We start from the raw sequence: 15,140 nt of genomic DNA, 5'->3' as shown, positions 1-15,140 counted from the left end.
CAGAAAACAAAAACAGACATTTTACAAGTCCAGATCTGATGGAAGAAAAAAAATAACATGAACTTGAAAACTTTCCCAGATAGGAATACCTCACATTTGTCTTGTTTGCGTATTTAATCAATGAGGTGATCTGCTGAATGCTTGCTTGTGATCACATAAAATAAAAAAAGAACAACATTTAGCTGGAGAAAAAGTAGTCTCCTGCTCTGCTTCATGAAATAAAGCTTTATCCAACTTCTGCCGCGCTCCCACACAGCAGACACATGCAGCCTGGGCAGCGATGGGGGAAATGTGTGGCTTCGTTGCCAATGGTAACGAGATGAGACCTTGTCAGAGGCTAAGGAGGCTTTTAGCGACAAAGGGTGTTACAAAAACATCTGACAGGTATTATCTTTTCTGTGAAGTTGCAAAAGAGTTGGTTGAGTTTTGATTCTTTCCCTTATTTGAAGTTTTGATCTTCCGAGTGTGATTTGTGGAAAGAAAGTGACATCCTCGGTTTTCTGATGTATTTTTAATAATAAACTTTATTTGAGGAGGTTTAGTTTGTAGCATATATGAAACATCCAGATTGACATGTTAATAAAAAACAGAGCATTATCTTGGATAAAGGAGGGCTTTTCGTTTTTTTATTTGCAAAAAATAAATGAAATCATGTATCATTTTCCTTTCAATGTATTCGCCACGTATTGTTGGTCTTTTACTTAAAATCCCAATAATTTAGTTAATTTCGTTACTAAAACTTCTATTAGTAATGAAAAATTAATCTTTTTTTTTTGACTAGTTGAGTTCTTTACATGCACTATGATAAGACATAATAGGAGGAGGATCAAAAGTTTGTTTTGATGTTTTTAGGAATATAATAGATTGACAAGACAATTTGGTCTCGCTATTGAAGACAAAATTGTTTTTGGAAAATTTGCATTTTGGATTTAATAAAAACAATAATATTGTTTTTATTATTGTTAAAAACAATAATATTGTTTTATTGTTTATTACTGCTTTAAAAAACAACATTGTTTTTTTCAATATTGTTAAAACAATAATATGGTTTTATTATTGTTTATTATTGCTTTAAAAACAACAATATTGTATTTTTAAAGCAATATTAAAAAGCAATGCTATTTCCTTTTTTTTTAAATATTGCTTTAAAAACAAAAGATGTTGTTTTTAAAGCAAGGTAATTGCTTTAAAAACATGAGTAACATTATTTTACTCAAATAATGTTACTCAAATAACATTATTTTTGGTTAAAATAATGTTATTTTAGTTTTTCATTAACAATTTTTTTTTTGGCAATAAGTTCATGTTCATTGTCTGGAAAACGAACCGTTTGTAAATCCTCCTTACACATTCCACAGGCACTGCGCCGTTACCTAGCAACCCCAGCAGAGCCCAGCCCTGTTGCCTAGCAACCCAAATGGAACTCCAGCACATTTGAATCAAGTCAAATCAAGTAAAATTTTATTTGTATAGCACATTTCAGCAGCAAGGCATTTCAAAGTGCTTTACATCATTAAACACAAAAACACAGAGTAATGTAACATTGAATAAACAACAGGTTTTATTTTTGTGTGCGCTGTATTATGTCTGCCGGAAAAAACAAGCGTTTTGTTGTTTACTTACCATTCAGACACCACTTGCTACATTCTTGTTGGTTGTGCAGGAGGCTCCACTTCTACTTTTCAGAGATGTATGGTTGTATAATTTTCAACTTCCTTGATGTCTAGGTTTTATTTTTGTGTGCGCTGTATGATGTCTGCCGGAAGAAACAAGCGTTTTGTTGTTTACTTGCCATTCAGACACCACTTGCTACATTCTTGTTGGTTGTGCAGGAGTCTCCACTTCTACTTTTCAGAGATGTATGGTTGTATAATTTTCAACTTCCTTGATGTCTCCGTTTTCCTCCTGCTCAATCAGACAGTAGCAGGTTGGTTCCTGGTCTGGTTCCTGGTCTCTCGGTGTGCTGTTTCAAACTTAGTGAGTTCTGGTGTCGGTCTTCAACTATTTTTACCTCTTATATGATTCAAAGCATAAATGATGGTTTTCAAATGGCAATGTCTCTGCAAAGCCTGTAATTTCAGCTCCGAGTACAGAGAGAGAGAGAGAGAGAGCAACACACACACATTTACATGTATGCCTACACACACACACTTGTCGGCTGCAGCCTTTACATTTCTGTTTTCTCTGGGTGAACATCCAACAGAAAGTTGTAGGACAGGTTGACTTGTTTTCACGCCCTCGTTGTTCTGCCTCTGCACTTCTAGCTGCTATTTTCAAACCTCCTTCTTTGTCTTTTGTTCTCCTCTTGTCTGTATTTTTATTCTTTTTCTTTTTCTATCCATTAAGGGTGGGTGATAAATCAATTTTTGGCTTTTGAAGGTTTAATTTTTGGAAAATCTGGATTTTTTTTTCACCAATGAACTCCTTGTGTTTCCGTAGTTCAGAGTGAGGTCGGCACGTCCAAGGCAGCCATCTTGTTTGACAAGCAAGTTTTACAGATTCTATTTATTTAGAGTTTGAGGTTGGGTTAACTCTATGATGAGATATTAGGACCAGGCTAAGAGTTTTTATTTCTTTTTAATGAGAAAAAAGTCAGAATATTACAAGAATAAAGTATGAAGTGTTAATTTTATGAAAACTCAACATGAAAAATAAAAAAAACTGAGCAATGTTGAGCTTCTTATGAAGTTATACTTTTGTATCGGTTTTATAGATAAAGAAATACTTGAACTTTTAACACATCAGCATCAAATTATCATCAGTAGCAGGACTTTTAAATCATTATACAAATATATTTCAAAGAAAAAAAAACCACACCAAATCTTGAGAACTCTAGAAATCTTTTTTTTAAATAAATAAAATTTATTTTTTAAGTCATTTTTAGTGACTTTTTTTCTCCTATTTTAAGAAGTTCCAGTAAAATTGCAACTTAATTATAGCTATATTCTTGTAATAAAAGTCTTAATCTATTTTTATGAGCTTTACGTCATATTATAATGTTTTTTCCCTCATCAGAAACAAACCTGGAGCGTTACTTTGATTCTTTAATGCCTTTTTTGAGAAATATTTTAGTCTCCATGGCAACCACTCGGTTGTGCAAAAGGCCTGGATGGACTTAGCTCCGCCTTCGAGAAGCAGCTCCTCCTCCGCGCTGCAGTTTCCAAGCTTCTGCCTCACAGAGCAGCTCTCCCCTTCTCAGCTCTTACAGACTAGCCAGCAGCAATTAGCAAACACCTGGTGGAACTGCTGAGCTCAATAAATTCTCAGTGAAAAATAAATTTTAAAAAAAGTTGTTAAAGGGTTAATAGAGGTGCGATGTTGTGATGACTTCCTGAAGGTGGAGTTTCAGAAAAAATAGGCGCTTCTTAAAGAGACAGACACCCAATTTCAAGGCGTTAAATAACAATTAAAAATTTTGTTTGTCATATTTGAAATGTGACTAAGTTTTTTATAACAGCTGAAGGCGGTATTGTTACTTGACTGTGTTATAAAACTGCACTTTGTGAATGGAAAATACGTATTACCACCTCTTTTAAAAAAGGTAATAAAAGCCACTTTTAAAATTTGTTTTAGAAAAATAAAATTGGATCTGGTATGAAAAAAAATCAAGTATTTAATTCCTAAGCCATATCATCCAACCCTCCTCTCCATGTTTATATAGTTTTTAGTTTTGTATCTTTTTTTTGACTTAAAGAGTTTAATTTGTCTCTTTCTTCTGTCTGATTCTCAAAGTTAAAGTTAGCAGCCTGGCATTTCTTCCCCCTCATCTTCATCATCTCACCTCTGCTCCTTCGTCAGAGCTGCAGCTTTTTTGGAGACGACAGATAAGAATCGGGGCGCTGTTAGTCATTTTCTGGCTCAGCGATGCCACACGGCTGAAGCCACGCGATAAGGAGGAGCCGTTTGCCTGGCAACAGGTGGAAAGATCGGAGCAGGATTGTCGAGAGCGGCGTGGGTTTGTGCTGCCCTTATCAGCCCGTTTGGCTGCCTCCGATGAGGCGCTGCTAATAAGGAAATCAGTCACTGTCATAAAAGATTCAACAGGTCGGATGTTGGTGACAGTTTCCCGCCAGGGGCTTTTATCTTTCTTCATATCTTGATGTTTTTTGCGAGCGTTTTGCTTTGTCGTCGTCGTGTTATCACAGAGTGAATTGTGCATTTGTTTCACCTGATGAAATTGGGAGTCATAAAGGACAGAGCTGGTTTCAGAGAAAGCACAGTTAACGGTAAAAATGAGGGATGCTGTTCATTTTAAGCCAGCGGATTTCTGCTCCCCACAGGGATAAGCTCTGCAATTAAAAAGTTCAAATAGGCAGCGAGAAGAAATGTAACTTCTTTCATAAAGGGTTTTTTTTCTCCTTCAAGTGGAGGAAAGGAGATTAGTCCTTTTCAAAGCTCGGGGAAAAATAAATTTAAAGGTTTTCACTCCCACAGGCCTTCCATAAATGGATCATGACACATCCTTGCTACACATTGTTTGAGAATAAGCCAGACTAGACTTGTTTTCCTCATTTGCTGTCGCGTAGATGCCTGAGCTGCAGCTTTTATTCAACAAATATTCAGCAGGATCTTTTTCTCTACTCTAATGTACACACAGACACAGATTTTTATAGATTTGCTTTTCACTTCTCTGTTTTAAATCATAAAAAAGTTTAAGGGAAAAACAAAAATGCAAAATCTTACCAAGTATTTTTGTTTAATTTCTAGTGCATTTGAAATAAGATGAAACTATGTTTTAGCAAGATATAGAGGTTTGTTTTAAGTCTTAATATTGATTTATTAAGACTTAATACATCTTTTACAGTCTTAATAAAGACTGTACAAATTGCCACATTATTTCACCTATAAAACAACATTTTTCCCATGTTATAGGTGTAATAATCTGCAAATGGAACTAGTATTTAAATCAATATTAAGATAGTGACTTATTTCTTAAATTAGCTTTGTCTTATTTCATATGTACTAATTTTCCTAATTACACCAACCCCCCGCCCCCCCAAAAAATCTTACCAAGTAATTTTATCTGGCTTCTAGTGCAAATATCTTAGTACATTTGAAATAAGAAAAACTTTTACAAGTAACTTTTCAGCAAGATACAGAGGATTGTTTTCAGTAAATAATATCTTAATATTGATGAAAAAACTTTAGTTTTACAGATTATATCACTTATAACAAGACATTTTTCCATTTATAACTTAATTTATTTCCCAATCAAAGTAGTACTATTTCATCAATTTGCTTAAAACAAACCTATGCATCTTCCTAAAATTTACTAAGATATTTGCAGTAGGAACTAGATTTTCTGGTAAGATTTTGTGTTTTTACAGTGTAATTAAGAAAATGCAGTTGATGTTATTAAAGGAAAAAAATCAAACCCAATGAAACTGGCCTTGTATAAAATATAACTGCCCTTCAGTTATTCACTTTTTTTGTTCGGTTTTATCAGATTCATCAGCAATGCGCAAACAACAATGCTAATTTTTCATTTAGTGTTTTAGCGTTCTAACGTAAGTTAAGTTCAACTTAATTGTTGAAGTTTTTTTCATCGACTGTTAAAAATTGAACAAAATTATATCCATGCTCTTATTTTGAAATGGCTGCAGAAGCTGCATTTCCTGTCCTCTTGTTGTCCGCCTATCATGTGGCGCAGCAAATTACATTTAATCTGTACCCAGAGTGCTTTGCTGCAGAACAAGTGAACAATTTAAAATCTACTGATGTCCTGTGAGCTTTCTGGCAGAGTTGACAAAACTCAACCACTATAAAACTCTAGAGCGAGGGTGTCCAAAGCATGGCCCAGGGGCCATTTGTGGCCCTTTCAACAATTTCACTACAAATTTGGCCTTCAAATATGCTTTTTTTTTTATTTTAGCAGGAGAATTTCACTGACATATTTAATTCTTTTGTAATAGAAAGTGTTAAAGTATATTTCTTTTAATAGCCATGTTTACTTTTAATTTTAATGACATAAGTAGGACTATAAGCATCCAGTAAAGCAAATTAATTCTTCTATTAAACTTGGTTAGTAGAAGGGTTTTTGTTATCCTTTGTCTTAGGACAAATAATGGAATTTAGCTATTGAGTTGTTTTGCTAATTGTGTTAATGTTCATTAATGTGCACTGTCCTAATCAAATACATTAAATTAAATTGGAAGATAGCTTTCATTCTGGTTGCTGGGAAAAATGAAAGCTAAAAGATTTTCTACTAAATAAACTGAAGGAAAAAAAAACTCAAATTAGAAAACTGTCTGCTTTTTTTTAAGACAAAAAAGAAAACATTTGTTTGATTAAAATATTCCATTAATTTATTATTGTTAAATTTTTTTTTAAAACAAATTGGTTGGATAGACAATATGGGTGCCTTAGTAATTTCAACTTTCTGTTTTTTTGCCAAAAGTTTGGACTCCCCTGGCTTAGAGGGAATTATTTTTCTATAGGTTGAATTTGGATAATTTTTCTTTTTTAATAAATGATCATTTTAAACCAGCATTTTTGCAGTTATTTTGTGACCAAACTGAAGCTGCGCTGTAAGGAAGCAAATACTTCTTTACAGAACAGTGGGTGTTTTTTTTTCTAAAGTTGGTGTTGAGGTTGTGCTTTTCATGCAATATGTTGAGTGTTTAAAAGGGAGTTATTTGAATTTTACATAATGACATTTAGTGTCATGAGGAGTTTTATGTAACCAGCTGAAAGCGGTTGTTGTTATCTCTGCTGTCTGTCCTGTAAATATCTATAAATAATGATTGGGGCTTCTGTTGGGTGAACGTTTTTCTATTCTTATTTTTAGCTTAAACTGACTAAACATAAAGTTTTCTCTTCCTTTTAAATGAGAAACTGTTAATTATTGGCATCATGCCTTTGCTTTCAACTGCAAATATTTTGGTTAAAGTGTTTACTCAGTCAGGGCGCCGAAGCCAAACCTTTTCCATTGGTGGTCTTGCTCTTAATTGACATGTAACCATGGTAACGTTGGAAATAGAGGTGCTTAATGTTGTTAAATATTCCTGAGTGCTTGATTGCTGCTCTGACTCGCTTTCCTGTGTGGTTTTACATCTTACAGGACTTTAAATATACCAACCACTGGTAAAAGGTATTCAAACCTGCTGAACTTTTTTTTCCAAAGGGTCACAACCAACATCTTTAAAGGTGACATATAATGCAAAATTTACTTTGTGCAAGATTTTCATACTTCCATTTGGGTCTGAACTGCTTTTAAAAACAGGGCAAGCGCATAAAAAAATCCACCCAGTTGTTTTTTGGTGACAAGTTAATGTTTTTTATCGTCCGAAAAATGAGCCGTTTCAAAAACCTCCCAATCATTAAGTCACATTCCACAGGCTTTGCCCTGTTACCTAGCAAACCCAGCCCAGCCCAGCCGTGTTACCTAGCAACCCAAGCAGAACTCTAGCACATAAAACACAAAATCTTACCAAGTGTTTTTGGTCCAGTTTCTAATGCAAATATCTTGGTACACTTGAAATAAGACAAAACTGACTTGGCAAGAAGCTTGTTTTAAGCCAATAATTTATCAATATTAATGAAAACGTACTAGTTCCATTGGCAGATTATAACATGGGAAAAATGTTATTTGTTACATATGTTTCTCTTTTTACTGTTACTTGAGTAAAGGTATGTTTAAGTTATCTCACACCTATTTGAGCAGTTTTTGGGTGATGTGAAGTTATGTTTGATGTGCTTTTCCTGTAATAATTTATCAGTATTGATGAAAAAGTACTAGTTCCAATGGCAGATTATTGCACTTACAACATGGGAAAAATATCATAAGTGCAATAATCTGCCAATGGAACTAGTACTTTTTCATCAGTATTGATAACTTTTTGTTGTAAGTCAATAATTTAACTTGCTAAAAAGTTACTTTAAGTTAGTTTGTCTTATTTCAAGTGCACTTAGATATTTGCTACAGAAAACGAACCAAAAACACTTGGTAAGATTTTGTGTATTGGCACTGCAGTTTAGAGTTCCGCTTAGGTTGCTAGGTAACAGAGCTGCACTGGGATGGGGTTGCTAGGTAACAGCGTGGTGCCTGTGGAATGTGACTTATTAATTGGGAGCTTTTCGAAATGGCTTGCTTTCCAGACACCAAAAAAACATTAAGTTTTAGGTTAGGTATTTTTTTTGTTTGTTTATTTTGTTTTTGTTTTTTTGTTGTTGCATTTTTTCTTTTTTAGTTTTCTGTGTACAGTCGCCACTCTTACAGTGTTCACCTCCCCCTATAGGTCTGGAGAGTTAAACAGTAAACCAGCAACTGAACCCCATATTCAAATTGATGCAGAAACAGCATAAATATAAGGATCAGGTTAAATCTAAACTTTTGGTTAATAATAACATTAAAAAGGGATTTAATCTCAGCTGCACCACTTGATGTTAGTGTAGCTACTTTCACTGATGATGACACATTTCGGGGTGCTGTGCAGAGATATAAAAAGAAATCCTCCTTGAGGGAAAAGGGCAGCATTTATCTCACAGACTGGCCCACTTTAGAAATGCCAAACATGTTCACAAGATCTGTTCGCGTTTAAAGGAGGCGCCTTCCTGATGACAACCACCTTACTGCAGGTGATGTGAAGGTGGAAATAAAACTATAAGGCTGATGTTAATGCGACATGTTTGACCGAATTGAAAGAGAAATAAAGATGACTACTGGTAATGGACAATTAGTTTATTGGGTATTAACAAGCTACATTTACTTAAAACCTTTTGTGAAAACTGGCCTAGGGGAATTTTTACAACACTGTACTGAAGTAATTTTATTATGAAGTATTGCTACTCTTACTTTTCTGGGTTCTCTACACAAAGTGAATGATGAACAGGTATGTTTTTACTGAAAATTCACCAGATTATAACTGCAGTTTTTGTTCATTTTATATTGAAAGAAATTTATTTGTTGTTTTTCTTCTCTTGCCTGATTTTCAATTGTTATTTTTATAAATAGTTTCCATTTTGGCTCTTAAAACTACCAAAATCTCTACATAATTTTATTTTTTGGTGATTATGATGTAATTTTAAATATTAAATTATTGTTGTTTTGATCAGTTACTCAGTACTTGAGTCACCTTTTTTTTAATTTTTTTTTTTTTACAAATACTCTTTCCCTTTTTACTTTTACTTGAGTGAACATATGTTGAAGTAGTTTTACTCTTGCTTGAGCACAATTTTTGGGTGATCTGAATTTGATGTGCTTTTCCTACATGATCTGTGAAGCATGTAGGATGCAATACAAATAAAATGTACTTATCTTCAAATTCAGAAATACTTAATTGATCCCAGAGGGAAAATTAAATATAGTTGTAAGTCATGTGTATATATATTAACTTGCATTCCTTTGTTTATTTGCCTTTGAGAGAGCAAACTTCCATTATTTTACACCACCATCTGCATGTTACCAGTACTTGAAAATGGTCTCAAAACAATGTTACTGTTTATCTATTTTGAACAGACGGTAAAAAGTAAAAACAGAAATAGCAGATGGATATCAGCTGTCAATCATAATGATGGCAGCCCTCGGTGTGACCGCGGATTTACAGCGAACACTTTTTACAAGGTAAGAAGCGTAACGTTCATGTACTTAATAAGTAAGTATGATTACTAAGATATCAAATCTTGCATTATGGCGTAGGTTCGTGTGTAACCGTTAGTAACTATGGAAACAGTGTCCCACCGTCATGTAGCCTAGCATGTATGAAGAACAAACTGGTTAGCATCTCGTCTTTTGTACGTTTCTAAGGCTGCTCCAATTTAAGGGAAAACGCTGTTTATGACATAGTGACATAAATCATGTTGTGTGAATTCAGACAAAGTTGGTAATTTGATCAACACGTCAGGGAGGAGAAGGAATGGGTCGGTTTCTAAGCTAGGTGTTTCAAGCTTCTGTAAATACCGCCGTCTATGAGCCCCAAACAGGTGTGTTACGTTCACAGACAAATTAGCTCAACTTGAACAAGTAGAAACCATGAATAAACTGGCAACAGTCGCTTCTTCAATTCTGCTGATCCTCATTTCCGACGTCCATCATGGCGCCTCGAACGATTAAGTGACGTAGTTGCAGAGTCAATAGGAGAGGGTCTGAATGAAGAGCTGCCCTGAAATCAATAGTAAACCAAACTCTGTCTTTAATATTTGCTGTTTGCAGATCATTTAGAGTACATGCATTCACTTAATTTACTGTCTAGTAATTTTGTTGTGTAAATGGATTAACAATATTGCTCCTCTGGCTCCAGCTTAACGCTGTAGGTCGGTGTTGTCACAAAAAACAGGATTGTTATTTTCTGACATCACAAACTGCACTGGGTTTTACAGAGACAGTCAAAGCAACAGTTGGAGATAGTTATTTTTATTTGTAAAATATTCACATTTAAAAGTCATAGTTGTGACAACTGGCTTTCACAGAGGCTCACAGCGCTGACAACCACGCGGATTATTCAGTGCACATGCATCATGCTGCATTCAAAGCCCTTACAATCATCACAGTTCTTTGCACTTAAACATTTTGGTGAAGTTTTATTTTATTCTGTGCTTTGTCTTCCCCCTTCAGGCTCCAGACAAGCTAATAAACTGAACACAAGCTATTACACCAGCGAAGCACACACACACACACACACACACACTTTCACACACGCGCTCTCACACAGAGGCCGTTATAAAAGCTGAATGGCACAACAGTGCATATCACGGCTGGTTGTGAAGGCTTTTGCTAGCAGAAACGGATCCAGAGCTGTTCAGGACGGATTATCCGGATTATTTTGAGCTCTGGAAATGTAGAGTGCAAATTTTTGATATTGAAATGCTGTAAACTTTGTTTATAAGCCACCACTGTGCAGGATGCACAGTGGTGGTTACAAGTTTCAATGTGTTCATACCATTTTAAAGTCTTTGTAATGAAATGCCAGAGCCGTTTTCCTCCCCCACCTGTTGATGATGAACTCTTGCAAGTAAGACAGACTTGGATTTTGGAAATATTTCCCGTCATGAAAACACGGAGTGGAGCAGCAGTCTGACTCTGATCGGTGTATCAGAATAGATAGTCATTAGTCATTCGGACCAATCAGTCCCTCCAGGAAGTTGCTATAGCAACTATTAATGGAAATGCAATTAATAATTTTCAAACTTTGCACAGACTTGCAATTTTCACAACTTGCAACTTTTCCACAAATCTGATGCCTTAAAGTTTTCTCTTTCCTTCTTTTCTGATCAATCACTGCAACTTAGCTGAATTTTAGCCAATCAAAATTTAACTTCCTGTTTCACAAAGTGTTTCAAAAACGTTCTTCATTCTTTTTCTTCATTTAAAAATAATTTTGAGACACTGTCAGATTTGATTATACTGTGTTCATGTTGCCTTCAATGACCAAAAGGTAATTCTTTTTTTGCATTTGACAACTCGTCTGGAAAATGTTTTTATTTGTTGTGTTGCTATTTCAACTTGGAAATTTTATTTGCCGTTTCTGTCTTTTTTTTGGGAAGATTATGTGCTGTAATTTATTTATTTGTTTGGCAAGACCAAAAAATAAAGCTTGACAAATGTAAACTTTTTGAAAAAATTGCTTAAAAATCAGTAATTATAAGCCTCAATAATCATTAAAAAAAAACATCGCATCATCCTGGAGAGACTGATTAATTCACCAGTTAATATCAATTTGTTGTCCTAATACTGTAAAACCCAGAATGACAAGAAAGGGATAATATCATATTTTTCTTAAAGCCTGTGTCTCAAAATTAAACGATAAATTTTTTATAACCCATATTGATAAATTTTACAGCAGTAGATTATTTTTCTTAAATATTTCACATAAATGAACTGGATCATTTTTACACACTTTTGTTTGAAAATGTGTGTAGTTAAAAACCAAAGTGTTTTAAATAAGATTACCATATCAAAAGAAGCTGTTACCAGACCGTACACTGCAAAAACATAATACTACCAACTGTTTTTGTCTTACTTTTTAGTGAAAATGAATTACTGCACTTAAAATAAGACTAAACTCAATTTCAAGTAACTTCAGCAAGATATTAAAGTTAATAATACTTAATGGAAAAAAATCTAGTTCCACTGGCAGATTATTTCACTTATAGCAAGACATTTATCCCGTGTTATAAATGAAACCTTTTTTCATTTTTAATACTTTTTCCATCAATATTAAGGAATTAATGACTTAAAACATCTGGATGCAGATTATCAATCTCCAAATGTAAAACTAAGCAGAATAAAACCAGTTTCATTTTTGTTGCCAGAAGTTTCCAAAGTTCGATTTAGCATAGTTTTGATAGTATCCTTTTCTTATCTGGTCCTAATTAAGTATTGATCTACCCAACGGTACAAAAATAAAGTTGATTGATTGAAATAAGCAAAACAATTTTTTTGCTGAAAAGCTAAAAAAATTTGTCTTATTTCAGGTGAACTAAGATATTTGAAGTAGAAACTAGACAAAAATATTTAATGTGTTGTCAATCAGACAGAGTACTTACAACATATAATTTATTTTAAGAATTGGTTCATAACACATCAGATGTGTCAACAATTGGAATAATAAATTATTTTTCCTAATCCCACCATGTGTTGTTTTGCCATCTAGATGAAGGATTAATTTGGTTTAATCACTTTGTTTACTTTTTTATAATGACTGTGCTTGTTAGTTTATTTACACTGCACAAACAGACAGAAATATGAGCTTGTTTTCAGGCAATATTTCCTTAATGTTGATGAAAAAGCAGATTATTTCTCTTATAACAAGACATTTTTCCCAATTAGGAGTGAAATAATCTGCCAATATAACTATCACTTTTTCATCAGTATTAAGAAATTATTGCCTTAAAACCAGCTCCTATATATTGCTGGAAAGTTATGGTTTTGTCTTATTTCAAAATATTATACTAAATACTAAGATATTTGCACTAGAAACTGGACCAAAAATACTTGGCAATATTTTTGCGCTTTTGCAGTGTACTGTTTGCATTAATTGACTAAATAAATTTCAATCTATGTTTGTTTTTAAATAGACAAATTACTAATTTTCCAGGGACAACAGATGAAAAACAGCGTTTTGGCTAATTCAGCTGCATTAACAAACATTAACTAATGTAAAGTGTCTCCAACAAATAAAAAAATGGAGGTAAAAAAACCCCTAAGATTTTCTGTTTTTGCAGTGTCTTGTTTGTATCGACAAAATTAGAAGAATTTTGTCTAATTTTGGAAATTTCTAGGAAAAACTAGCATTTTGGCTAATTCTGGCTCAGTTACAAAAACGTTGATGTGCATCATCCGCCCTACCAAATAAATTAAAACTTTGTGTTTTTGAAGTGTACCGTTTGTATTTATTGACAACATTTGTATAAAGTCATTTTAATTTTTGCTTTTTAGCTAGACTAGTTACTCATTAGCATTTTGGTTAATTTTGACGCATTCATCAAAATGTTAATTAATGTGCATCGTCCCTTCAGAATAAATTAAAAACTTAAATCGTGTTTTTGCAGTGTATGCCTGCTGTTCAGTAAATACAAATACATACGACTCAGTCCGTCAGTCTTCTACCACGTTACACAGAACAACACCTACAGTACCTGGTGGCTATTAACCCCTTCCTGTCTATCCTTCCTCCTTCCTATTTGACGAAGTGCAGGGCCTCTGCTGCCACTACCGAGCCCTTGCTGCTGTCTAGTGCGGTGACCAGCTTGAAGCCCGCCTTCAGCGCCATCATCACCGTTTCCAGTTTGAGGCAGTCCAGCGTGCACAGGAAGGTGCTGTCCTCCTTCAGGACAAGCCGCGAGCCCGGCTCCGACTTGATGAAGTGGCGAAACTGGATGACGTTCGACGACACGACGAACTCCTCCGGGAAGCCGTCGAGTCGGCTCTTGGAGATCTGCACCAGCCGCCCCTTGACCTTGTCGATGAAGCCGGCGTCGCTGCAGTACACCTTCAGGCCCTGTGACCTCTCGTGGCTGTCCGTCACCTCAAGGAAGGCGGGTTCGCGCTGGGCAGCCCGCTGGTTCTCCCACTCGCTCACCGCCTCCACCAATTCGCCCAAGCGGTAGAAGTCCGCCTCGCGCCGCAGGAGCCCCGCCTCCCGGAAGTCGTCGGGCAGCTGCAGCTCCCCGGTTCGCAGGTAGTTGAGCACGTGGCGGAAAACGGGGCCGTCCCTGTCGATGAACGGGTTGCCCATGGAGTCTGTGTGCTGCACCGCCTTCTTCCCATTGGCCAGCTCCTCCAGGAAGGAGCCCAGGTGTTTGGAGAGCGTGGTCCGGTGGGCGGTGTACAGGAAGCCGCCGACATTGAGGGTGACGGTGCCTGATGACGGCTTCTTGAAGCTCTTGCTGGGCTGCAGCAGGTCCGGGTTGATGTGCCTCAGTTCACTCTCCATCCTTCTGAGGTTCCATTCCATTCTCCGCCCGGCGTCTCCCCCTCCGGCTCGGCTCCTGCGGTTTTGCTCAGGCTGGAAGGTGCTGTCGGCTGCCGAGCGGCGCGGTTCGGCGGTGGATGGGCGAGCGCTGAGTGGCGGAGTGGGAGCCGAGAACAGAGCGGCTCTGTGTGTCGCTCCTCCTTCCCTCCGTCTCTCTTTAAGAGTGGGAGTGCGGCGGCGTCACATTCAGGGAGGAGAAACAGGGAACAAATAACAGAGAAGTGTGAAGCTCTCTTTCTTTTTTTCTTTCTTCCTTTCTTATCAGTCCTAAATTATCTTTTTGGGTAGAGGAAAACAAAAACAGTCACCGCTCACCAGATGGAGAGGGGGATTCTATAATTTTGAGGTGTGAAAGTGTCAGACTTCTTGTGAGTCTGAATATAAATCTCCCTCCTTGCAGCTGAATCCATCTGTTTACCACACATTACTACGTGAAGTTGAATCTGTTTGAGGGGAACGCCAGACCGGCACGGCTCTGCTCCGCCCGGTTCGGCACGTTTCTCTGGCTGTGACGGCCAGGAGTGAGATTGAAGCGTTGCATAAGTAAAAGAGAGAAACTGGAGACGGATTAATATGATCAGTCCCAACTACAAATCAATTATCTATCTATCCGTCTGTCTGTCTCCCCGTCTCCCCTCTTTTTTCTCTTTTCCCTCTTTCTTTCTCTTTCCCCCTTTTTTTAATCTTTTTTCCCTCGTTTTTTTATTTTTTCCCTCCCTCTTCTCTTTT

The 15,140-nt window shown here is 36.1% G+C and overlaps 2 protein-coding genes across 2 annotated transcripts in view; one reads left to right on the top strand and one right to left on the bottom strand.

The window, feature by feature from the left end:
- Window positions 1-15,140, top strand: part of LOC103461004 (general transcription factor IIF subunit 2) — a 51,019-nt gene that overhangs the window by 11,809 nt on the left and 24,070 nt on the right. The window lies entirely within an intron of this gene.
- On the bottom strand, window positions 10,336-14,579 carry kctd4 (potassium channel tetramerization domain containing 4). Its single transcript, XM_081604527.1, has one exon. The coding sequence runs from the start codon at window positions 14,391-14,393 to the stop codon at window positions 13,617-13,619; it is 777 nt and encodes a 258-aa protein (XP_081460653.1). The 5' UTR covers window positions 14,394-14,579; the 3' UTR covers window positions 10,336-13,616.

This window comes from Poecilia reticulata, chromosome 2, assembly GCF_904066995.2.
Source record: "Poecilia reticulata chromosome 2, P_reticulata-male-v2, whole genome shotgun sequence".
NCBI lineage: Eukaryota > Metazoa > Chordata > Actinopteri > Cyprinodontiformes > Poeciliidae > Poecilia > Poecilia reticulata.
Note: the sequence above shows the minus strand (reverse complement) of the source record. Positions and strands in the feature narration are given on the sequence as shown.

What these genes read in the sequence shown, in the direction of transcription:
- kctd4 (XM_081604527.1), bottom strand. Translation starts at nt 14,393, where the DNA reads ATGGAATGGAACCTCAGAAGGATGGAGAGTGAACTGAGGCACATCAAC.